General features: G+C 41.9%; 2 protein-coding genes across 2 annotated transcripts in view; both read left to right on the top strand.

Annotated features, from left to right (window-relative positions):
- The first annotated feature begins 942 nt into the window (after positions 1-942).
- rp9 (RP9 pre-mRNA splicing factor) lies at positions 943-7,863 on the top strand. The gene is made up of 6 exons (XM_030741306.1): positions 943-1,233; positions 1,457-1,487; positions 1,594-1,723; positions 4,451-4,542; positions 4,964-5,025; positions 7,143-7,863. The coding sequence occupies exons 1-6, from the start codon at positions 1,088-1,090 to the stop codon at positions 7,348-7,350; spliced, it is 669 nt and encodes a 222-aa protein (XP_030597166.1). The 5' UTR covers positions 943-1,087; the 3' UTR covers positions 7,351-7,863.
- Positions 7,864-14,270: 6,407 nt separating this feature from the next.
- Positions 14,271-23,894, top strand: part of elmo1 (engulfment and cell motility 1 (ced-12 homolog, C. elegans)) — a 102,225-nt gene continuing 92,601 nt past the window's right edge. The window contains exon 1 of the mRNA XM_030740647.1: positions 14,271-14,474. The gene's annotated coding sequence lies outside the window, so the exon portion shown is untranslated. The remainder of the gene's footprint in view (positions 14,475-23,894) is intronic.

Raw genomic sequence — 23,894 nt, 5'->3', positions numbered from 1 at the left:
TACTTGTGTTTTGCTTGCTGAATAAATGAAGACTGAAGAATAAATTTGTTACATGATTTTATCCTAAACAGAGTGCCTCAGTCTCTTACATTTTTACTTAAATCTTTCTTCCCTGTTCTGATGCTTGGTTTGAACTTCAGCGGGTCATCTTGACCATGTGTACATGCCTCAGTGCACTGAGATGCTGCCACACAATTGCTTGATTGTTGAACAGGTGTACCTTATAAAGTGGCCAATGAGTGCATGTGGAAACTAGAATTGGCACATGCAAGACCTAAGTAAAAGCTATTGCTCTCAATCATGGGCAAAATAAAACTGTTAAGTTCACTATCTTTCATGTCCTCATGAGACAATTTGCTGTACAGTAGTCCAACATAATATACATAAATGCATGCATTTATACAGTATAACATATAAAACCTAGATCCACATGTACTACATGAATCATGTCCTGTGAATCATGTTGCAGATTATTCAAACTTTTTTAATAAAGCAATAGCAGATTAAACAAATGACCATCTAAATCATTACTTCTAATAAACTTTCACCCTGATAGAAGTATTTAAACTCAACATGCATAAATACTGAAAGTCCATAGGGACAATTTGTGCCCTCAAAGCCGAAGGTCATTTCGGGGTGGCACCGGTGATCTTAGAGCACCAGTGGCAATGTTTTCCCAGTTTCCCGTTTTTAGGATTAAAACTGCCAAACCAGATGATCACAGAAAATTAAAGAACTGATTCAATAAGAGAAGACTAAAACATTTTCATCAAAGTTTGCTGCTGACAGAAACTGTAGGTTGCTTTAATAATTAAACACACACACACACACACACACACACACACACACACACACACACACACACACACACACTTACTGTGTTACCGCCCGTGTCCTGCAGGTGGCGCCGAACTTTAACAAACCAACCCGACTGCACAGGAAGTGCAGAAGCACCACTGCGGTGCTTGCTAGTTAGCTGCAGGTTAGCAGAATTCATTCTTACGAAATTAATAACGCAAACGTTCAACATGCACAATTAATGACAGCTTAATTTTTTCCGGCGTAACATTTTGTTCAAATCAAGACAATGTCGGACAGAAAGCGAGCAAGAGAGAAGGAGGACAGGCGAGACCACAAGAGGGACAAGATATCAAAAGATGATTTGGAGAAACTGAAGACGCACACGAAGAAAGTCAGCCAAGAAGTCCAGAAACTGAAACACATCGAGACATTGTGAGTACTTCCAGTTCCAATCTAGTGTTTCTGTTTAATCCCATAAACTTGTGCATGAATTATAAATGCGACTAAATAATCGCTCACCAACTCGCTTCTTCAGTGTTTAAGGTAAAGTTTATCAGGGTTATCCATGTTAAGGGTGACAACAACTAAATGTAGTTATCTTTTTGTCTTCTTTTTGGCAGCATCATAACTATTATTTAATCTCTCACTCATGCAGCTATGAGAAACCTCCACCGGGATTTATTAAGGTAACGTTTCCGCAGTAAAAATGAATAAATAAAAACAACAAGAGAATGCATTTTTCAGGTAAAGGAAAATCTTGAGAATTGGTGTCAGTGATGGTTTGTGTTGCAGGAGCATGAAGAAAAACCGGAGGACTGTATTCCTGCAGAACCGGGAAATGAAGAAGCCAGGAGCTTCCTGGCCCACGCTCCCACCAGAGGGCTGTGGATGCCTCTGGGGAAGGAGGTGAAGGTGATGCAGTGTGAGTATAGTCTGGCTGAGTATGCACTGACGGGAATAAACACGCTGTTTGCATTTGTGCCAGCGAAAACAGTCTTTAACTGAGTTTTTCCACATCCCAAGCGAATCCTTGCACAGCTACAGGAGTTAGGTGTTATCAGAGGTGTCACTCCGTGTTAATTGGGCATTTTTAGTACATCAGAAGGAAATCTATCCCAGGAGGATAGATTGCCTTCAGAACAGGGTGCATAACACACATGACGGTAGTGATTAGTCAGCCGCTCACTTCAGCATGCTTATTTTAAATTTTTATGCACGTCTGCAGTGCTGACTTTAACCTTTTCATTATTAATCTCCTCCTAGCTGTGCAGTTTGGTTTTTTTTTTGCTCTGACCGGCCTCAATTCTTTACTTTATATTCTTTAATTAAAAAGCGCATATACTGAAAACTACACAGGGTGTCAGCAAGTCCTATAAATGTATTAAATTGTATGAAATGTAGTTAACTGAGAGCCTGCATGATTTTAAACATGGCGATATATAAGCATTCAACCTTTATTAAAACATTTTATCTGTAAAAATATTGTCATCCCATAGAGTCATGGTATTTATTTCGCATGTTCTTTTTGTTAAAATAGCTGTCTAATCATCTGTAGCATTTAAACCTGTTAAATAGCCTTAGATGTACAAGAAATATGTTGAATATGGTTTATTAGTGAAGTAACAGCAGCACTTATCAGTCTGGAACTGTAGGTGGGAGTAAATCTCCACTATAAGTAGGCCAGCAGTTATGATGGGTGATAAATGTTACTCCAAGAATTTGACATTTAGCACTGTTTCCATTGTTTTTATGACAAATGCGACGGACTAAAGATTAATAGCGGTGTTGCAGAGATTATCTTCTGTTTGTTTTTAACGAAACAATGACTGTCATTATATTCAGTGTCCATTCACTCCCTCGTCCCACACATTTTCGTGCTGCTAACAGCCAGGGCTCACGCACAAACATGCCCGCGCGCGCGCACGCACACACACTCACACCATATCTGTTCACCAGTTGGCATTTGTTCTGCTGAACCTGAGCATCTTTACGTTTGTCACCCTGTTTAGAGGAATGGTGAGGAATTGCTTTTCAACAGTTTTGTGGGCAACTTCTCTTATGGGATGAACAGAATTCGTGTGGACTCATGTTAAAAAGACTCACTCACAGATGCTACTCTGCCACTTGAGCAGTTAATCAGTGTGAAACTTTGATATAAATTGCTCACTTGTTTTCAGTGCAGAAAGAGTGATAATGAATTTGAGATGATCTGACTTTGATAATGAGGCACCTCATCGTGAGCCGCCTGTTTTGAGTGTGTGAGTCTTTGAGTTGCTGCTTTTGCCTTTTTAGACCAAACAGACACTAAGAGAAACTCTTTTTCTCCCGCTTGATGTGTTTTGTGAGGTTGTTGTTTGCCTCACTGAGGGCTGTTCAACAAAATCCAGTTTGACACAATCTTTCTTTCAGGCTTTTTCTACAGCCTGTATTTTTAATGGATTTTGAATTGTCCTTGACCTTCTTTATTTGCCATCAGCAGGTGGTCTAGAATGGGCTTACATAAATCCACCAGCCACTTTATTAGGTACACTTTAATAATACCAGGTTGGCGCCTTTTATCTTCAGAACTGCCTTAATTCTTCATAGCATAGGCCCCGTCCACTTGTACATGGGTAATTTGGTATATGTAGCTTTTTCAATGCATTTTGGCCTGTCATTCATATGTAAACGGCATTATAGATCACTTCCAGGATTCTTCCAGGGTGACGATTTTCAGAAACAATTTTTTTCATTCAAACGTGGGCAAGGAAAATGGAGATTTTGTCTTGCAACATCAAAGGTGTGCACTCGCCTTTTTTGGCGTCAAAATTGTTTGTCTTCTTCTGATTGGCTAACAGTTCTGTACAGTTAGGGTTTTATTGCGGCACATCCGTGATTTAAACCTTCTTTTCCACCACATCCCAAAGGTAAAGTGAATTCATTATTCATGTTCAAGAAGCCAGTTATAGGTGAGCTCTGTGACATCACCTGTTATCCTGCTGGAAGCAGGCATCAGAAGATATGTCTGTGTAGCACATCAACTTCAAGGTTTGGCATGCTCTGTGCTCAGAGATGCTCTTCCCCATACCTTGGTTCTCTGACTTCAACAAGGTTTCCCCCTCACCCCGAGAACTGCCACCCACTGGATTTTTTTTTTTTTTGCCCCAGACCATTCTCTGTAAACCCAAGAGGTGGTTGTGTGCAGAAAACCCCAGTAGATCAGTAGTTTCTGAAATGCTCAGACCATCCCATCTGACACCAACAACCATGCCACTTTCACAGTCACTTAAATCCAAGAACTTTGGCATTTTGTCATTCTGACCATGTCTGCATGTCTGAATGCAGTGAAGTTGCTGCCATATTTGTGTTAAGAGGCACTTTAATTGGTGTACCTAACAAAGTGGCCAGTGAGTGTATATCTATAGTCATTTATGGCAACTTACCATCACCATGACAACTGAGCATATTCTGTTGAACTGCTGCTGAAAGCAGTAAAAGAATAATTGATAATATGTCCACAAGTTAGGGTTATTTTATCAAACTACAGTTCTTGGGGTGAAGGAAATCAGTGTAAGTTCCTGTCATACCTGTTTAATAGCCAGTCTGTTACCATGTACATGATGCCTGATTTGTTTGTATGGAAACTTGATATTTCTTTCCTTTTGTAAAGGCTGGAGGTGCAAGCGCTACGGCCACAGGACGGGTGATCGGGAGTGTCCTTTCTTCATCACAGGCAACCAGAAACTGGAGCACTTCAGGGTGGTGAGTTTGTTTACTGCTTTAGAAAAGTTGGCCCACCCACAGTTCCTTATAGAAGCTGTCAGTGCAGTTAAACTTAGTTGTGTTTGTCGTGGAGCCATGACAGAGACAAAGTTTGTGTCTGAGACTCAAGTTAAAGTAGGGTCACATTTAGTTTACACATGTGGGCAGCAGATCTCTTTACACAGCTTGTTCCAGTATACTTTTAATGGAACAATACTCACTGCAGGAACACTCAGCCCCTGCAATGATTACCATAAATGCAACTGTGTCATATTTTCCTTCCTTGTATTGTCTCAGAATTCCTAAAAGTGCTGACATAACACTGTTTGGAATATGTAGTTCCTGGATCTAATGTGAATTGTAGCAGCTCTTAACATCACCTTAGCTTTTTTTCATGACACATTGTGTTATGTTTTATTAGGCACATGAAGACCCAATGTATGACTTAATTCGGGAAAACAAAAGGAATGAAAAGGAAACCAGGTACGTAAAATAATCTTCCTGCTATGTGCTTGATGTTCATGTTATTTCCCAGATAAAGACTCACAGTTTTCCACAGCTATTAAAGGACAGACTTGAAACTCGGATACTTAGATCATACACTTGAGAACTCACAGTTTTCCACCATTTCCTCTCGGCGGAGTGGGACAATCTCTGATGACCTGGAAAGTCTCTTATGGTGGCTGGCTGCTTGTGCCGGTTTCTAGCAAATAGTGTTTGACACCGGGATGCTTAAATTTGAGGTTAGTTCACTAAGAAGCCTCACTGTCAGAGTGAGTGTGTGTGTGTGTGTGTGTGTGTGTGTGTGTGTGTGTGTGTGTGTGTGTGTGTGTGTGTGTGTGTAGAGCAGCATAGCACACGTACTTGTGCGTTTTTTGCATGCATTTCAAAAAGGTTATTTAAAGGCCAGTGGTGCTTTGAAGTCTTACTTGCGTGTCTGTGCCACATTAATTTTGGCATCTTCTTTGAAAGGGAAGTGAAACAGTCCAATCTCTGCCAGCCTGCTTTCTAATTGCATATAAAGCGCTGTCTCTCAAAATGTGCTTGACATGGTAGCCTCTTGTCACAACTGGCTAATTGATGAAAAGGTTCAGAAATGAGGTTTTTGTTGTTAGAATTACCTGCTTTTTTTTTTTTTTTTAAGGGTTCACTTTTTATATTATTATTTAAGATTATTAGCATATTCCCATTTTGGGGTGTATGACTTTTAATTTTTTCATCTGTGTCCCCCAAATTGCCCTTTTTTCCATTTAGTTTTGGGGGGTTTGCACCTTTCTGCTGTTAGCAGTTTGGACCATTAGTGACCCAGAAGCTTTTCTCTGAGTACCACTTCAGTGTAAGAAATGTGGACAAAATCCGCAGCCCCTCATCCCATTCAAAAATTCTCTCCAGGGTTTGACTGCGCCTCACATGAAGCAATAACATTCTCCTAAGCTAAAGAGAGGTGGTATTTTCAGAGTTACAGTCCATTTAGGACAAATGTCCCTGGAAAGAAGTGCCTTGCCACGCTGTAGCAGAGGGATTCTACTAGAGCCGTGTAACTTTTCTTGTCACCTCACTACTCACGTGTTACAGCGTGACTCAGAAATGCAGTATGAACACTAATAATTTTGCTAGGCCAAATAGCATACACTGACACTTGTTTCCATAAAACACACAATCTTACTGTAGCTTTTGTCGCATAACTTACAATTTAGTATAAATTTAGTTTGGGCGGCTGATAATTCACAGACTATTTATCTTTTTTGCACTTGAGTTGTCAGCTGCTGTACGCGCAACTGATCACGGCACAGCAGTGTCCTTCAGCGTTATTCTTGCAGCGCGTCTCGAGCTGATGCAATTGTCCTCTAAGAAATGGGGTTTTGCAAGCAAAGTACTGATGCCCAGTTGAAGCAATTTGGTCTAATTTCTCAGTGGAAATGTATGGACAACTGTTGCCATCTCAGAGTTAATGATTTGAGCTGTGAATATAAGAAATTCACATCATCGATATGTAGCCAACAAATCTGCAGCAACTGTGTGATGCTTTTTTCTTACAAAATTGACTTTTTTTGCAATCAGCACTCCAATAATAATGAACATTTAAAAAAAAGGTTTTACTTGTTTGAAAAAGATGAAAATATCTCTGAATGAGTCAGGCTTCCCAAAAGCCTCAAACAAACAATTTAAGATGCCAGTATGTGTAATGTGTATTGTATGACCAAAAAGAGTGTGCCAAGATGTTGATAAAGTCATTATTGCCTCCTCCTGTTTGTTTTTTTTAGCAGTAATAGCAACCTTTTAAAAAGAATAATTCAAAACTACATATGTGCTCAAGCCATGCATTTAAGTGAAAGGATGACCTTCTCATGCCTGCAGTCTTGGTGATTACTTGGACAGTGTTACTAGCATCACTATAAATATGCAACACAAGCGGGCACATGGCTCATTCCACCTTCTGGAAAAGCTGGTATTGGGACAAAGACGTGTGTTGCTCAGTGACATTTGAGATGCTTGCCAACTTGGGCATCAGTATGCCTCAGCTGTATTTTCCTCCCTGCACTTGACTTTAATGCCACATCCTCTTCTCCTTCTCTCCCGCGTTCACTTCTTGTCTGTAGGATCCAGCAGCTGCAGCAACTGCTCCAGGACACCACTTCCTCTTCCTCCTCTGAGTCAGACAGCTCCTCCTCTTCTTCCTCCTCTTCCTCTGATCACCATCGCAGAAAGAAGAGGAAAAAGAAGGACAAAAAGAAGAAGGACAAAAAGAAGCGAAAGAGGAAGCGAAAGCACAAGTCCAAAACTAATGACTGTTCTGATTCAGACTGAGGGTTTGCTGATATGTGAACTTTAATATTACAGTTTTATGCATACAAAGAGACTGAAATGGAGGCAGATGTAGCTAGTTTGTGCTGCAGAATGCAAGACCTGCACCCTGGAGACCCCCTTGAGCGTTTTCTCTGCAGGTTAAAACTGTATATGCACCAAGCACGATGACTTTGCCCTGACATTTTATCGTGCCCCAGGTTGACAACTTGCCTTTGCATCCTCTCTGTTGGATCATACAGCACAGCGTCAGATGGAATAGCAGCTTAAGTATGTATGTGTGCCTTGGTACATATGTTTGTCAGAAAGGATTTGCTGCATGGGCAGTGAATCTACAGAGAGTGTGGAGTGAGCCTTCCGGTTTAAAAGAATGTTCATACATAGATTCTAATGAGATAAAATCCAGCACGTAATTACATTCAGAGATTGTATTTTCCACTGGATTCGTTATCCCTGTCATTGCATTCATGTTTGATTGTTGACTGCATTAAATGAAAATGGGTGGAAAAAATTAAACATTTGGGTGCTGTTAGAATGTTTTCCACACAAGCCAAAATGTTTGAATGCTTGTGACTGTACATAAATGTTTGGAAAGATTTGAGGTTGGAATATGCTTATTTGCTCTGAAACAGCCACAGAAATGCGGAAAGAATGTACACAAGTACATTTGCTTATCCTGAGAACTCTGCATAGCCATATACAGAGACATGCACAGCAGCCCTGAACTTCTCAGAGACGAACACATGCAAGTAATATCTAAGCTGAAAGATCAGGCTTCACGATGCTCTGGTCAGTTTTTTTTTGTTTTTTTTAAATATACTTCTGTGTTGGCATTATGTCAGTGAGAGGGGTGTCTTTAATACGGCCACCTCAGGGACAGCTCTGACTGCGTAGAAGTCCCACCCGCCCACCGTTCAAACCGACTGCGAAGGAGGGCAGATTGGAAGAAAGTTGGCTTAAAAAGGGGAAGTTTGGGGGGGGTGAATGGTTCATTTGAGAAACTGGATGAACTGAGAGGCTGCACCAAGGCCCAGTATGATGTAAATAAACTTAAGTTCATGCAAAGCAAATCTGGTAAGAGTCCATGAGTAAAAATATGGAACAGGAAATAAGCTAATAGGTCCTCTACAAACATTCCAGCTATGTAGTGACAAAATCCATGAGTAATATCTGTTTTAGCCTGTGTGAGAACAGGACAAGTAATTATTCCAGGGAGTTCACAGCAAGTTAGTGGTTTTCATGTGTCCTGCGTGCCGTATCCACGCGTCACTCCTTCCCGAAACCAAATGAGTCTTTCCAGGAGGGTAATTCAAGGATTTGATTCTTCTGACACTGTCTGGGGTTCATATGGGAAAATGGTCATTAACACTACAGTTCATGTTACTTTAGGCTTGATGTTTTGTAGATAGTGCAGTGAAACTGCACAGAATTCTGGCCATTAAAAATTACACGGCAGAGTAATGGGGTGACCTTTATAGCCAAGCAACAATTTTCTTTTGATCTTGTCCTGTTAGCAGTCTGAGCATACATTAAAAAAAAAAAAACATTTAATGCACACAGCACAGTAATCCCTACTCTGTGCTTACCTACTATCAAGAAGTCATCAAATTGACTTCTCCAAGAGCGGAACTGCAAGCAGACAACAGTGGCTACTTAAAACCAGCGTTACTCTTCAAGCTGCAGTTGAGGAAGTCTGTTGCTTCTCCTCTTCTAAACTCCACACATTCCCTCTTCCTAATGACCCTGACAGAGACAATTACAGTAGACCTACAGGGAACAAGCAAGCTAGATTTCCATTTAGATTTGAGACTTAGGCTTTCTGAGTAGTTTATACACAGGGGAGTATATGTGTTTATGTAAGGAATTACAGATCCATCAAAGAGTAACAGATAATACAGCCATGAGTGGATTGTAGTTGTTTACTGAGAGCATAGCATCGTACTTGACTCCTTTCTCACTTTCTCCGGCTAATGTCTGTCCTTTTCCTGATGCTCTGGCCAATAAGCTAGGATAAATCAGCTTCCCCGAAATATTTTGTTCCGTGTTGACTTTCTCTCGCTCTCTCTCTCTTCGAGTAGCACAATGAATCTCCCAGATGAGGTGCAGTCACAGAAAGAAAGCAGCTCTGAGGGAGGTTGTGCCACGTAGAGAGAATTTGGTCAGTGGAGAGTCTTTATTAAAGCACTCTGTCTTTTTGGACAGGGGACAGGTCAGACAGGCTGCCAGACCAGACTCACTGTGCTGATTGTGTTTTAGCCTCAACATGCAGTCCAGACTGGGAGCATTTGAACAGTTACACATGTTTTATTCTTCAGACTCAGTGTCTGCCTGGGACATTCAATTTCAGTTAAAAAAAACTATAACGTTAAAGAATCAAGATTCAACTTTAAGTTGGTTCACATCAGTTTGTTAGAACAGTATTAAAAATATAACCTTTTTCATTCATGCATAAATTTCATACATACATTCACTGGTCACTGTATTAGGCACACCTGTTCATTTGCTCAATAAAGCAACTATCTAATCAGCCAATCGTGTGGCAGCAATTCAGTGCATTTAGGCACATAGATATGGTCAAGATGACCTGTTGAAGTTAAAATCAAGCATTAGAACGGGGACGAAAGGCGATTTAAGTGATTGAATGTGCGTTGGTGCCAGATGGGTTGGTCTGAGTATTTCACAAACTGCTGATCAGCTGGGATTTTCCCACTCAAACATCTCTGGGGTTTACAGAGAATGGTCCAAAAAGAGAAAATATGTGATGAGCTGCAGTTTTCTGGGTGAAAATGCCTTGTTGGTATCAGAGGAGAATGCTTCGAGCTTATAGGACGGCAACAGTAACTCAAATAACCACTCACTACAATCAAGGTATGCAGAAGAGCATTTCTGAACACACAACACATTAAACCTTGAAGCAGATGGGCTACACCAGCAGAAGACCATGCCTGTCAGCTAAGAACAGGAAACTGAGGCTACAACTCACACAGGCTCACTAACATTGGACAAAAGAAGTCTGACGAGTCTCAATTTCTGCTGCAACATTTGGATGGTAGGGTCGAAATTGGGCATAAACAGCATGAAAGCATGGATGCATCCTGCCTTGTATCAACAGTTCAGGCTGGTGGTGGTGGTGTAACGGTGTTGGGGATATTTTCTTGGCACACTTTGGACCTCTTTGTGCCACGGCTTACCTGAATATTGTTGCTGACCATGTCCATTCCTTTGTGACCACAGTGTACCCATCTTCTGAGGCAGCTTCCAGCAGGATAACACACAGCGCCACAAAGCTCAAATCACAATGAAATCACCCTACCTTGGGGATGAAGTTCTCATCATGGATGTGCTGCCAACAAATCTGCAAAAACTGTGTGATGCTATCATGCACCAGCACCTCTTTGAATCTATGCCGTGAAGAATGAAAGCAGTTTTGAGGGGTAAACGGAGTCCAACCTGGTACTGGCAAGGAACTCATAGGTGGCTTCAAGTTGCAATTTGAAGATTTTTTTTAAGTCATTTATCAAACTCAAAAGACTCTCAAAAATATTAAAGGTAGTTAATTTCCCAAAATCAGCAGTTGGGTTAATTAAAAATAAAAATTTTTTTAAACAGCCAGTGAACACACAAAAACAAGAAAATAGAAAACCAGCTGGTATACAAAGGAATACAGGTTATCCGGAGGAAATGAAATTCATTTGTGTGTCCAAGAACCCCCCCCCCCCCACACACACACACACACACACACACTTTTTATGTCTGCAGTATCTCATGAGTCCTTGTCAACGATCAAGCGAAAACTTCATAACCGAGGCCTCGGAGGACTCAAAATTGCCAAAAAAACCATCCGTTTGGAACAAATTTCTGTGTGATGCTGAAAGAAAACACGAAGCTCTCCCAAAAATGACGGAAAGAACAAACTGGAGAGAACAAGGAACATCTCATTACCCGAAGCACCCATTCATCATCAGACGTGGTGGTGCTCCTGTAATAGTCTGAGCATGTATGGCTGCCAAAGCAACTGGCACAGTGCCATCTATTGTTATTGTTGGTCTGTTGTTGAATGTAACAGGGTGGTCTATATGAGCGTTCTGTGTGCTCTAATTAAGCAAAATGCACTGAAACTCAATGGACAACACTTCATCGTTCTGCAGTGATCCTAAATAAATGGGCAAAGCAACCAAAGGAGTGCTTCAGGATCAAAACGTGGGATTTTCTCAACTGGCCCGTTTAATCACTTGATGTCAGTCTGAATGAAGACAAGTCTAAAGGTAGGAGCATCATTTATGGACTGAAGAGTTTAGACAGTCACTGACTGTAACATGTTTTATTTCGTTTGACTTTCTCTACTGTGTCCACTACTTTTAAGGCCCTGCTCTTTGGTAGTGCCCATTATTTTTACTTTAAACTGAACACCGTTGTTCTGTTAACGCTCTAATCGAGCCCCCGAAGATAACAGAAATATACAGCTGTTCAGGTACCTGTCATCTGGATTTGTTTTCCAAAATAATAAAACAAAAGAAAGTAGACAATTAGTAGACAATAGTGTTAGTTGTTATGACATTGAAGTTTCACACCAGACATGTGAATGGAGGTTCGATCATTGTTTGTGAAACAGGATGTGTCCAAATCAGAGCGGGTTACACAAGTGTCAAGTGACATTTATAAAAAGTAATCAGTCCAGTGCTTACCTTCTAACTGCAATGCTAGAAATGAGAGTGACTCTGCATTTTACTGGCTTGCATTACACTGCACTGTGAGTCTCCACTTGATTGAATGCATCATGCGGTGCTTTTTAGTGGCGTGGGCTGTCTTGAAACTATTCCGCTGCCTGTTTGCTGTTTGAAAGGTAAAAGTGTTGTTTCATCTGTGAGCACTTTGATTTAGTCTTGAGCCCTCTCAACTCTGAATCGAGGATGCAAAGGTCACAGTGACCGAATGATGCAAGAGCACCGAGGGATAAAAGAGCGCTTTTGTTTGCTTCTCCAAAAGGAAAGTCTGATTTAGAATATATTATATTCCAATGTAAAGCATGCTCAGTATGCTCATGCAGCATTCGCAGGTCAAATAAAGATTTGTTATTTGACTCAGATCTGTGTGCTTTCAAAAAAAAAAAAAAAGTGTGTTGATGCTCTTCAAAACACAAAGTAATCCATTTTCTGCCTCAGATTTTTGGGTCAGGTGTGCTTGTCCTCGCAGCCTATTTATGGAGTCAAATTCACAGTTTAGTCGAGGACGCGGGCTGTCATTTAAACAGGCAGAGCTTTGCATCCTGTGTTTTTCGCAGAGAGAAAAATAAACAGAATGAGGGACTAAGAGATTTCTGCTGGGTGTGTCGCTCCAGATTGTTTGCCAGGACGTACGGGGCTCCTGTATTAATCCTCCTGCTGCTGCTCCCGCTGAGCGGAGACGAGAATGAGCTGCAGAACTGCCTGCTGTACACTACTCTCTTTCTCTTCCACACACAAATGGCACACATACTGGTATCACAAACAGCAGGTAATTAATGATCAAAATTAAAGGGATGTGGTGGCTCAGAGACGCTGTAGTCTGATGTGCTGTAGGTCTTCACAGAGTGTCCTGTACCAAGGAAATCATAAGAAACTGCAACATTATGCTGTGAAGCAGTTGCTCCCGACAGAAAGTAACACAAGAAGGTCATAATCCCACCCTCCAAACAGGAGGACAGAGAGCATTCAATAACCATGAATTATTGAAAGCAATGTTCCTGTTTGCCTTTCCTCTCCCGAGAGACTGAAGGCCGATCTGCTTTTGTTTCATCAGTTACTGTGGAAAGCAAAAAAAAAAAGACGTCTCCTTCGGATTTGAGTTGTTTGTCAGGTATAATGTGTTAAATTGTTCGCATAGCAGGCCCCGTTTGTCATGTTGATGTGGAAGAGCCACTGTTCACTCAGGGAGGTTGAAGCCAGTTATATTTTTACCAGATTGTTCCAAGCATGCATATATTTTCAGCCTTGCAAATTCTCTGTGCAAATGTCGTTAAAGATGAACTGCAAAATACATTTAGTCTTCTTGGGAAGACCCTTCTTTAGGAAGGATGGTGTGGTTTTTAAGACATAAAGAGTCAAATCAGTGAGAATATGAAGTAACATTTAAGTGTTTTGTGTAACACTTCATGATCACTCTCAGTGTTTTCTTCCAGCCTGTTTTTATTTAATTCGGATAAACCCTTTATTATTATTATTATTATTATTTAACAATTTCCAGCTAGCCACCATCCTTTTTTTTAATATGCTCTCATATTGTGGTTTAGTCAGTGGCCATAAATCAGCAAAGAGCAGCATAAATTGTGTTTTGTGTATATCCCAGAAAATTGTCATTTTTTAGGAACGTTCTTTCAACTTACTGCTCATCTGGAAATTAATCTAATCTAACAGTGATATCAAATGCCTTTGAGAAGATAAATTATTATTTTTTCATTAGAAAAGATGATTTCTGCTTTTTCAGCTTCCACTTCTTCACGATCCCGCGGGTTTTTGGCCTTGCATCCTTATCCAACACCCTACACACACCTCCACTCATCCGTACAGACCACGCACCAATGACACCCCACACTTTCACACACATTCTCACTACATGTTCAATTAAATAAACTGGAAAAAGTGAACTCTGTTGTGTGTGTGTGTGTGTGTGTGTGTGTGTGTGTGTGTGTGTGTGTGTGTGCGTGTGCGCGCGCGCGCGTGCACTCTCCTTTGTTTGTTACCAGCCTGAGCCAAGCTCATATCCCCTTTCTGCATTTGGGCATTGAAATTGATACAGTTATTAACCACATTTAACTCAACTTTGGGGTAAAATGATGAAATAATGACCCCCCCCCCCCCCCCCCCCCCCCCCCCCCCCCCCCCCCCCCCCCCCCGTTAACCAGTGACTCCTTGAGTTTTCGGCTGCTTTGATGCATTCACGCATCCTCTGTTTGGCATCACAAGCCAGCCAGCAGACGGCAGAAGAAAAGAGGAAGTGGAAACATCAGCACTATCTCTACGGCAGAGGAGAGAGAGCGAGGGAGAGCGAGGAGAGGAAACACCAGCGAGTGACACGCTCACACACATTCACAACACACGCAAACTCCCGACATCGGCGCTTTACTGGAAGAAGTGTCCTCGCGTCGTCAGGTTGGTCAAAGCCCGTTTTCTTCTTCCTGCAGAGATGTTGTTGGTGGTGAAATTCCGCCTCACTTCCTTCGCGTTGTTGCGCTAAAAATGTTCGGGGTTCGCGGTGTGTGTTGTGTGTTCGCTGCGCTTCGCCTCGGTGAGCCCGTGTTTTCTGTCTGTTACGCTGGAGCAAGATAATAAGTGTGATTGCTCTCACGGCTTTCTCCTCCTGCCTGTCGCTACTTTGTTTTTAGTGGCCTCACAGCGGTTTTAGGCGCTGTTCTTTTATTGACATGATGTTTCTGATTTTTTTTTTTTTAAAGCATCGCTGCTCACTCCGCTCTCTCACACACGTCTGTTGAACTGCGGGGAATAAATGAAACTGCCAGTAAATTCAATCTTCGTGCTTATTTAGTGGGTTTTTTTTAAACCCCCCGTTCTTGAAACAAGTGCACAGTAACGCTGCAAGTTGCGTGTTTGCAGCAGAAACGCAGCGACCTCGGCTGCTTCTTCCCGGCTTGGCTGTTGAAGTGCACGCTGCTCGCCTCATGCAAAAAGCGGTACGTTTATAGAAGCCTCGGTCTCTCTCTCTCTCTCCCCTCTGCTAATTAAAGAGCTGCTTTAATGGTGTGCGGTGTGTAACTCCAGCCCGGCATGCTGGCCGCACCATGGGCCTGTGATTAGGCAAGAAGGGAGAGAGAGAAAGCTGGGCAGCCTCTGATGCATGTCAAAGCTATCTGCTCTCTTCAAGACGGATCAAAACCTGTGATATCAAAAGTGGTTTAATTCACTTCTCTCTGTTTAAACCGCTGCAGCACTTCCTATGAGTTTTCATCTGACCCTTTAATTAATGTTAATGTTTATTTCCCAAACTTTGATGATTTGTGACCCCCACGCCCCACCCGTCCACTAGCTGCATATCCCATGTCTTTGAGTAGAGAATAGTTAATCTGTTTTTCTCATTGCTGATTTAATCATTCTCGGTGTCTCTGCTTTGTTTTTCATGCCCGCGAACGCCTTACTCTTGGGGAAATAAACAGCAAATTAGAGCACATTAGACCTCTCTTTGCAAAGATTTGGCCCTAAGTAGCTCCTCTTCTTCTTTATTAGAGCAGAAAGTATATTAATATTGTAGATAAGCAATGCTGGGGCTGCATCATCCCCAAGCTGTACATCTCCAATTGCGCTTATAAGGAAAGATTGTGGAGCTAAAGTGAGATGTGTATCAATTTTGATTTCATTAAACTATCATATGAAATGTCCTTACAATGTAACCAGCGGATGTCTGGATATATCAGAGCCAAAACTTCCTGTTCTATGCACTGGTCATAATCTAATAGCGAATCCAGATACATTGCTAAAAGTAATTAAAAGCCTAAATGCCAATCAAATGGTAGCTGATTCTTCCAGTGCATTCCTTTTCTATTCGCCCTACAGACCGTTTACTGTTTGCAGCCAAAGCCAAAAAAAAAAAAAGCTTCTGGCACTGAAATCTTGTCGCTGGTCTACAGATTCTATAAATTCATATGCAGATATCTCTGGATAGGAATTATTATTATCTCAGCACCTCATGCTGTGATTGAGAGTATATGATGAATAGGTTAAAAAAAACCCATAGGTAAAAGGGAAACTGGGTGTAAACACACATGTACATTTGAAAAAAACCTCCTGTGACAGGATTGCTGTGACTTGATTCCGGTGTGCGGCTACAAATCCATCACACTGTGTCTTCCCTGCAGTGAAATGAGGAACAATTCCGTAATGCTTCCCTGAAAATGCTTTTAAAGCTGAAGATAAGATGAGAGGGGGGTGAATCAGTGCTGAAGATGAGAAACTACCAATTTGATGCCATCGTGGTCTGTAAAGAGCCCCCGACTCTCCATGAATCTCACTTTGGTAACCACTGGTTCATTATTCCTTTTTCATTTCAATCTGTAGCCATATAAAAGACCACAACAGCACACGGCGTGCCTCAGCTCTCTCCTCGTCACATCAGTCATTGTGCGCCCCCAGGTCTGCGTTGTTGCCTTCTTTCGGACCCTCTGCCCCTCTGGGCAACTTCTGGTAGAGTGAGAGCTCGTTTATACGCCCTGTTAGCCAGCAAAGACATCCCTGTTGTGATGGAACCGCAAGCATGTTGGCGTCATCGTGTCAACTTGACAATAAACACAGGCAGATATAGCCTAGAAGAAAAAGCACAGGGACAGATGCAGTCGTGCCTCAGACGCAGTTACATGGGCAGCTCATGCAGAACTTGACTAGAAGGGATTCAGTAGAGGGTTTTTTAAACTTTAGTGATAGATGTCCATAAGGTTATTAATAGATGTGAAAATGCACTTTTCAGGGGGGCGGCTTCTGTGCAGGATTGTGCGTTTTTGGCCTATATGTGCCTATATGTGCACCCTGTGACTGTGTGTGATTGTGAGTTACAAATTTTCAGCAGAGGTCTGGCACAGCTTTACCAGTCAAAGAAGGCCATTTACAAACCGTACTGGGGAACAAACCACTACCTGTAGTGCTCTCTCCCACTCACCCTATGCGTGTGTGTGTGTGTGTGTGTGAAGTTCCCTGTGTTAGTCCAGCTTCAAAACTGAAGAGTGTCATATTTCAGGTTAACATTCACACGAGGGACCTGTATGTCTAAAAAGAATGCACTCACACGCGCGCCAAAGCAAGTTTTATTAGCCACAGTAAACCTCCATATCTTGTTAGCTCCCCTTGCCTGAATAAATATTTCTTTAACTCTAGAGGGTTTTAAAAAAAATCAGCAGCAGAGATGGAGTTGCAACGCAAGAGCAAAACAAAGTTAGATGATGAAATGTAGCAGCAGTGACTCACCAAATAAATTGATGGAATTAAAATTGAGTACTTGGTTCTTTTTGTTGTTGTTGTTTTAAACACTGAAATATAACCCAAGAAATCCGATTAGTACACAGAGGCTGAAATGGAGAGGTGTTTTGGGTGAGGATGGGTGCATGCCCTTGCCTCTTTGAGTTGCATCACAAGTGAACAAGTGAGATCCTTCTCTGTACCCATTTGATGCTGTTTGGCATCTTCTCACTGCTTCCTGAAGTGCAACTCAGCTAATTTCCTACTCATCACATCTGACAACCCCCCCCCCCCCCCCCCCAATCTCACACACACACACACACACACACACACCGTTCTTTCTTGCCTTTTTTCTTATTAGTTTGCTCCCTTGATTATGCTTCCTTTCTCACACATGCTATCCGCCTCTTGCTGTTTCCTCTCAGCTGCTCACTCACATTGCATTACACCACCCCCCCCCCCCCCCCCCCCCCCCCCCCCTCCACACCAAACTGCCCCATTTACTATTTCACTCTCTGTTGTTGCTCCCCAAGGGAAGTGGAGGTATGTAAATTGTTTTCTCCCTGATGTATCCCGGGCTCGCTGTTTGTTCATCTTAAGTTGCAGCCACACAAATGCAACTTCTCTCTAAAACAGCGTTTTAAAACTGAAGCGATCTTCATCCCAGGAGCGTTTTTAGCACCTGTTCAGAAATAATCTCTGTCTCCTATAGTGAGCTGCCATTCAGGTACACTGCGCTCATAGGGACTAGTAGCAGAATAAAATGCAGCATTTAACTGCAGGGCACAAACTGACTAATAAGACCCACTTGGTCTCTGTTATTGTTGCCAAAGTTCTCTGTTTCTCTCTGTCAAGAGCAAAATTCAATCTGGGAGTTTTGAAACTGAAACAAAAGCAGCAGCATTCCCAAAAGTCTCTGTTTTGGGGATTCTAAAAGTCATGTGTTTTAGGCTAAAAACACATTTGTGTGCCCATTAAATATGAACTCAGTTAAAAAAAAAAACACACACAACTTTAGATGAACTCTGTCACTTTTTGTCTTCTTTTTTAGACAGACAAAATTATTATTAAAACAAAAATGTCTCCTTTTTTAAAAAAAAAAATTTGCTTCCACTACTCATAGATAGGCCTGTCATTGTGCAGCTTCGGGGTAGATTAATTTGCAGTTCCAAATTAGTTGAATGTTGCCTTGCATAATTGCTCCCTGTGGTATGAACTTAATTAAAACAGTGTGTCAGTACTGAAGGTGCAACGGGGAGGTGCCAGACAGCCAATCAGACATAGATGGGTGAGGAGAGATCTCATCGGTACTGCTGCCATGTTCTGCTATTTACTTTACTGATTGTCACTTCGGGCTAAGTTCATAGCCAAGCAGCTCTATGAGAGTAAATAAGAAAAGCGGATGGAAAAACCTATTGTTTTATGACAAACCGTGTTGTCTTGGTGGTTGCATAAGGCAACACACTCATGAATACATTTTGACCCTTAACCTTGCTTGTGTAACTATACATATCCTGTTCCTCGGGCACTACGCTCATCCATTCTTAGAATATGAATCAGTTTAAGCGGAGAGCATCCACTGGTGAATTTTTCAGTCCAAGTCTAGACTTACATGCATGTGGCACGAAGCGGCCCTAGATGACCCAGAAACTGATACGGATCCCTCTGCATGCTCACTCAGCCCGCTGCATTCCAGCTGTGGTACTGCCGCAGAGATCTGTAAATACTGACAGAGAGGTTAGCCAGCTCTCTTTCTCTGTGTTTGTAGTATTTAGCATCTTTCAGCTAAGAGGCTCTCAGGCTTAAAGCCTACTGACCCAGTAGGATAAATGAATAGATAGCCTCTCGGTCGACTATATCCCCACTTAGCTGTGTGAGAGGCTTGAGAAGACTTTACATTTATAGTTAGCCACTTTGTAGGATGCCCAAGCTCTGAGTGGGCATTAGGGTCTGGTGTAGTGGGATCGTGCTTATGTGTTGTGTGTTTCTAGCATCGCTCAGTGCATGATTTATGGCACGTGTGCACAGGTGCTGCAAAGATTTGCCGAATTTCACTGCTGTGTCAGTTTTTATTTTTCTCCAACGCTTGCCTGAGTCATTTTCACAGCTGCTGGTGTGTCAGTATGACCCAGGTGCTTAAACCAGGTTTTATTACATTGTAAACTAATTATAGCTTTTCCCCGTGTGTCTCTGAGCCCTTTGGGTGGTGTTTAATATTGTGGGTCATCACCTAATCTGTGTTTTGCCGTCCATATACGGATGGCTGCATCCGTACATCTGTTGCCTCTTCCTCTCGGTCCATAAAAATATGATCTGCAAACACTCAGTGAGGAACACACACAGGTCACTGCTGAACCCTGATCTCAGTAGTTTAGAAAGGGATCAGACATGGGAATGTAAATTCCTTTAGGTGTCTTTGGCCAGTAGCTACCCATGATACGTTTTTGGGAAGCCTGCAAAAAGAGAAGGAATGCACTGCTGTACATTTACTATGCTACTCACTAATGGTTAAAAAACTATAAACCACTTTAAAAAAAAAAGGACAGTCACCAAGCTGAGGTGTGCATTTCTCTTGTGAGGCTTCCTAAACTGGCACTTAGTTAGCAAAACTGTATAAACCTCTGCTTTAGGTTCTTAAATATCTTGTCCACTTGTATCTTAAGTGAGCTTGAGTCAATGGAGGTGTCCTAGTTTTCGACGCTGCTCTTCTTGAACTGTGCTCCTGTTTTTTTTTTTTTTTGGGGGGGGTTATGATCCCTTTGATGTTAGATTTGTGGAAGTCGAGAGAGAGTTTTATGAACTTGTTTGCTTTACACATGAAAGGCAAACACTCATAGTAAAATAACTAAAAATTATTGACGGATTTATTGGACTTTCATCTGATGTATACTCTTTAAAGAGGAGCCCTACCAGTTGCAAATATCAAAGTCAGTTTTGGAGAACTATTGCATAAGTGAAGAAAACTGCATAAATAAAGGCCTTTTGGATCCAGAGGGAGCTGCATGGAATCTGGGGATTATTTAAATACTGGGTGGGTATTGAGCCTCCTAGACCTCTGTCTCTCTGCTTGAGGATAGTGGCTCTATGCTACTTTATCCACATGTGGCGTAACAAACCCAAATCTCTGACCAGACTGTGCCCATTGTTGGGAGTGTAAGTGCCAGGTTTTGGTATGGAAAACTAATGTAAGGGAGAAAAAATATATATATATGGTTCTGCTGCATGGAGTTTAACAATTCTTTAAATTGTCTTTTATGGGTCTGACAATGTTATATGGTGCAATAAGTGGAGTACTTTTTTTCTTTTTTTTTTAAACAGCAGCCACCAAAGGTTACTATCATTCTGCTTTTTACTTCAACAATTTTCATACTTGAACTCCATAAAATGACCACTTCAGATGGATTTTCACTAGTGGAAACACTCTGGTTTAAAGTGAGGGGACTACCTGGACAGAGTGTGCATGAGGCATTATAGAGGATGCCCACTCACTCGCTTGCTATGATTTTTACTATACGATTACCTGTGCTATTCTCGCAAGGGTGCAGTTACACATCACAAAGACTTTGTCCTAAGAGGCTGGCAAGTTAAAGACTGTTTAATATTATCACATGTGCCGCCGTCAAGTTGTGTCTTAAAAAGTTTGGGTGCATGTGGGAAAACGGCTCCTCAGTGCTGTACGTTTTAAGCTCAGCAGTTACGGGGTGAGACAGGAGGTAGCAAAGTCTCGATAAGTCCTCAGGGGTCCTGGGTTTTCCCTCTATAAATTTAACAGGCACTTGAGGACTCTCTTTGCTGTCTTTTAGAACTTTTTATGGGACCTCCATCTAAATGCAGCAGAGCTTTCTTGGAGGAATTTCCCAAACATGTCCTTTTAAAACTTGCAAATGTGAATAACAGTGAATTAATGTTAAAGTAAGAAACCAACAAACTTATTTTACCCTTCATTTCCAATGATTTTTTTTTTTTTTTTTGTGGGTTCCTCTCTTTATCATTCTTCTTATTCTAAGAGTCAATTTGAGCAATTATGAAGTCTCAATTTTCTTTGATTTATGGATAGGTTAAAAACGGCTCTGTTAAAACTTAATTTAATGCTTCCTGTGACTGAAAGGAAACCAAAAAAAAAAAAAAAAAAAAAAATACAAGATAGTGGCAAAATTAGTACCTGCAGTTTTCTTAAATGGTGTTTTATGCCTCACAAGCCTTAATGCAAAAAAATATAAACACATTTCGAGGTAGTAGTTCTTTTGAGGTGCTTGCTTTATTGCTTATTGCTGCTGCCAGCTTGTTCATTTCTGGTTATTTCTGTTAATATAAGCATAGAGGTGAGGGGACAGGTGCAATAGTGCTTGGCTAAATGTGCTGTATAATTAATGTATGGGCTGAGATTGCGAATTTTAACCCATTCTGGTGTGATGCGGGCCCCCCTGTGATGTCACTGCAGCAGTGTTTCCTATTAGACAAGTCAAGGCTACATCTACAGAGAGGAGACTGAGGAGTGGAGGAGCTCTCATAATATGCCAAGGTCACCAGCTGGTTCATTCTGTTGGGCCCGGGTACTGTAAGCCTTGGATTGAAGATGTGTTGCTTGATATTGGAGCTGTGTCTGATTCTCTGAATAAACCAATACACGGAATGGCATACGGGAAACGAAACACTTTGATATTTCCCACTCTTGTGGTTGCATCTTTCGGATACCCATTCTTTATGCCTCTCTTTTAAAGACTCTACGTTGCACATCTGCCTGTTCCAGCCGTTTGGTGGTGCTACAGAAATATGTGGAACAACCACAAATGTACTCTATTATTGTTCGTGTTTTGTTTGTGTTAATCCCGTTTTCTTTGCTCCAGCTGAGGCGGGGAGGAGAAGTCATAGTTCTTCTTTTTAGCGAACTCTGGTGAGGCTGTTGCCTTTCCGGTTCAGGCCAACCCTTTACCCAGTCACTGCTTGACCTACTCACTGCATCATCAGCCAGAAGCCACAGGCTTTTGGCTTGTTGGAAGGCTGCATGCAAGTGTATCTCCATACCCTCTGTGTTGGTTACATTTGTATAATCCTTCTACTGTATGTAGGTGGAGAGCTGCGCAAATGGAGATGATAAATTGGCCTAAAGACTTTAATTCCTCCTCTTTTTTTGCATTCTCATCAGTGTTTCTGCCTCCTCTTCATCTTCTACCTTCATGTTTTCACCAGAGCGTTCCATTTATACAAATCCATATTGCCCAGTCTCTGACCCTCACTGCCCACACACTGACCACCAGCAGCAGCAGTAGCAGCATTCGTCAGGGCGTCATTGCTCCAAGCCTCATTGGTCATCTCTCTTGCTGCCACTGTAAAGCTCTGTAGCAGCCTGAGGTGAGTTTCTGTTGGCTTTAAGCAGCCGGAAAAAAAACAAAAAAAAACCCAAAGCATAATTACTGTCACACCCTGATGGCAGTGTTATCACTTGTTAGCAAGGAGAAAATCTGGAGCAGGGTATTTTATCTGGAGACAGGCACTGCAAAAATAAGGCCTACCAAAGCCTTTGCTTGGGGGATGTCGAGCTGTCAAAGAACATCAGGTCAGCAGGTGAAGCCAAAGCAGAAAGCTAATGGATGTTTGGCGCAAACATCAACTTGCCTCACCCACCTTGATGAACTATGAAAGATAGAAAAAAAAAAATAGTTTCACCAAACTGCCCAGGCTTGTTTATTAGAAATACAGATGCATGTTAAAAACCTCTCTGTTTGCCCCTTTTCTGCCTTATGAGCTGAGAAATTACTACAGCATAAGCGTGCAGGCTGGCTTCACAGCAAAATTAATGCATAATTGTCAAAAGCCGAGTTTGCCTATGTCAAGGCACCCATGTGGGAGATGGCTTTCTTCGGCAGAGACAAATATTTTGTCTCCATGTTTAGTTCTTATCAGTGTTTCTGCTTCTTGCTAATCCTGCCAGCCATGCTGTTGTGTCTATAGATACGGGTTTTTTGTGCCATCTGAGAATAAACACTAAGGAGTGTTTTGTGTCTCTCAGACTCAGCTGAATCATTGTGATGAGCCTGGGATTCTGCTGCCATTTGTGGCTTGCTCAAATTCTCCATCTGTAAACCACCTGTCTTACCCCGTGTCACCCTGGCTAGTCTGTGCTGGCCACACATCAGAGTTTTCCATTTCCTGTGGATGTCACACGTTGACTGTGGGCTTTGCCCTTATCTTTTACCCTGCTATGTTGAAGTGAGGAATAACACATACAGCTCAGCTCGCTTGGTCACAGCATGGCTCTCTATTGAAAGAAGAGGGGTATTGTAGTGGCAGACAAGCTGGGTTTAATGTTGCCTTCGGGGCTTGTTGCTGCGTCTGTTCTTTTGTTGTCTGGAGGGGAAGCTTAACACCCAGTGTTTGTATTTTCGATGTGTGTGCGTGAGTGTTTGACTTGTCTAGCTGCATTTTCCAGCCCAGGCAGCAAAGTAGAAGAAAGGTACAGGAAATACCGAGGGCAGTTTTGCAATAATAGTGTCAGATGCAGGACACTGTAAAAGTAGCGAAGGTTTGTTACATACAAAGTAGGGTTTCCTGTGTGAAGAGCAACTGTGGTGTGCACTTAAAGTGGATGGTACTATAAAAGATAGGCCTCAT

This window comes from Archocentrus centrarchus, chromosome 11 (assembly GCF_007364275.1).
Source record: "Archocentrus centrarchus isolate MPI-CPG fArcCen1 chromosome 11, fArcCen1, whole genome shotgun sequence".
Classification (NCBI taxonomy): domain Eukaryota; kingdom Metazoa; phylum Chordata; class Actinopteri; order Cichliformes; family Cichlidae; genus Archocentrus; species Archocentrus centrarchus.
Note: the sequence above shows the minus strand (reverse complement) of the source record. Positions and strands in the feature narration are given on the sequence as shown.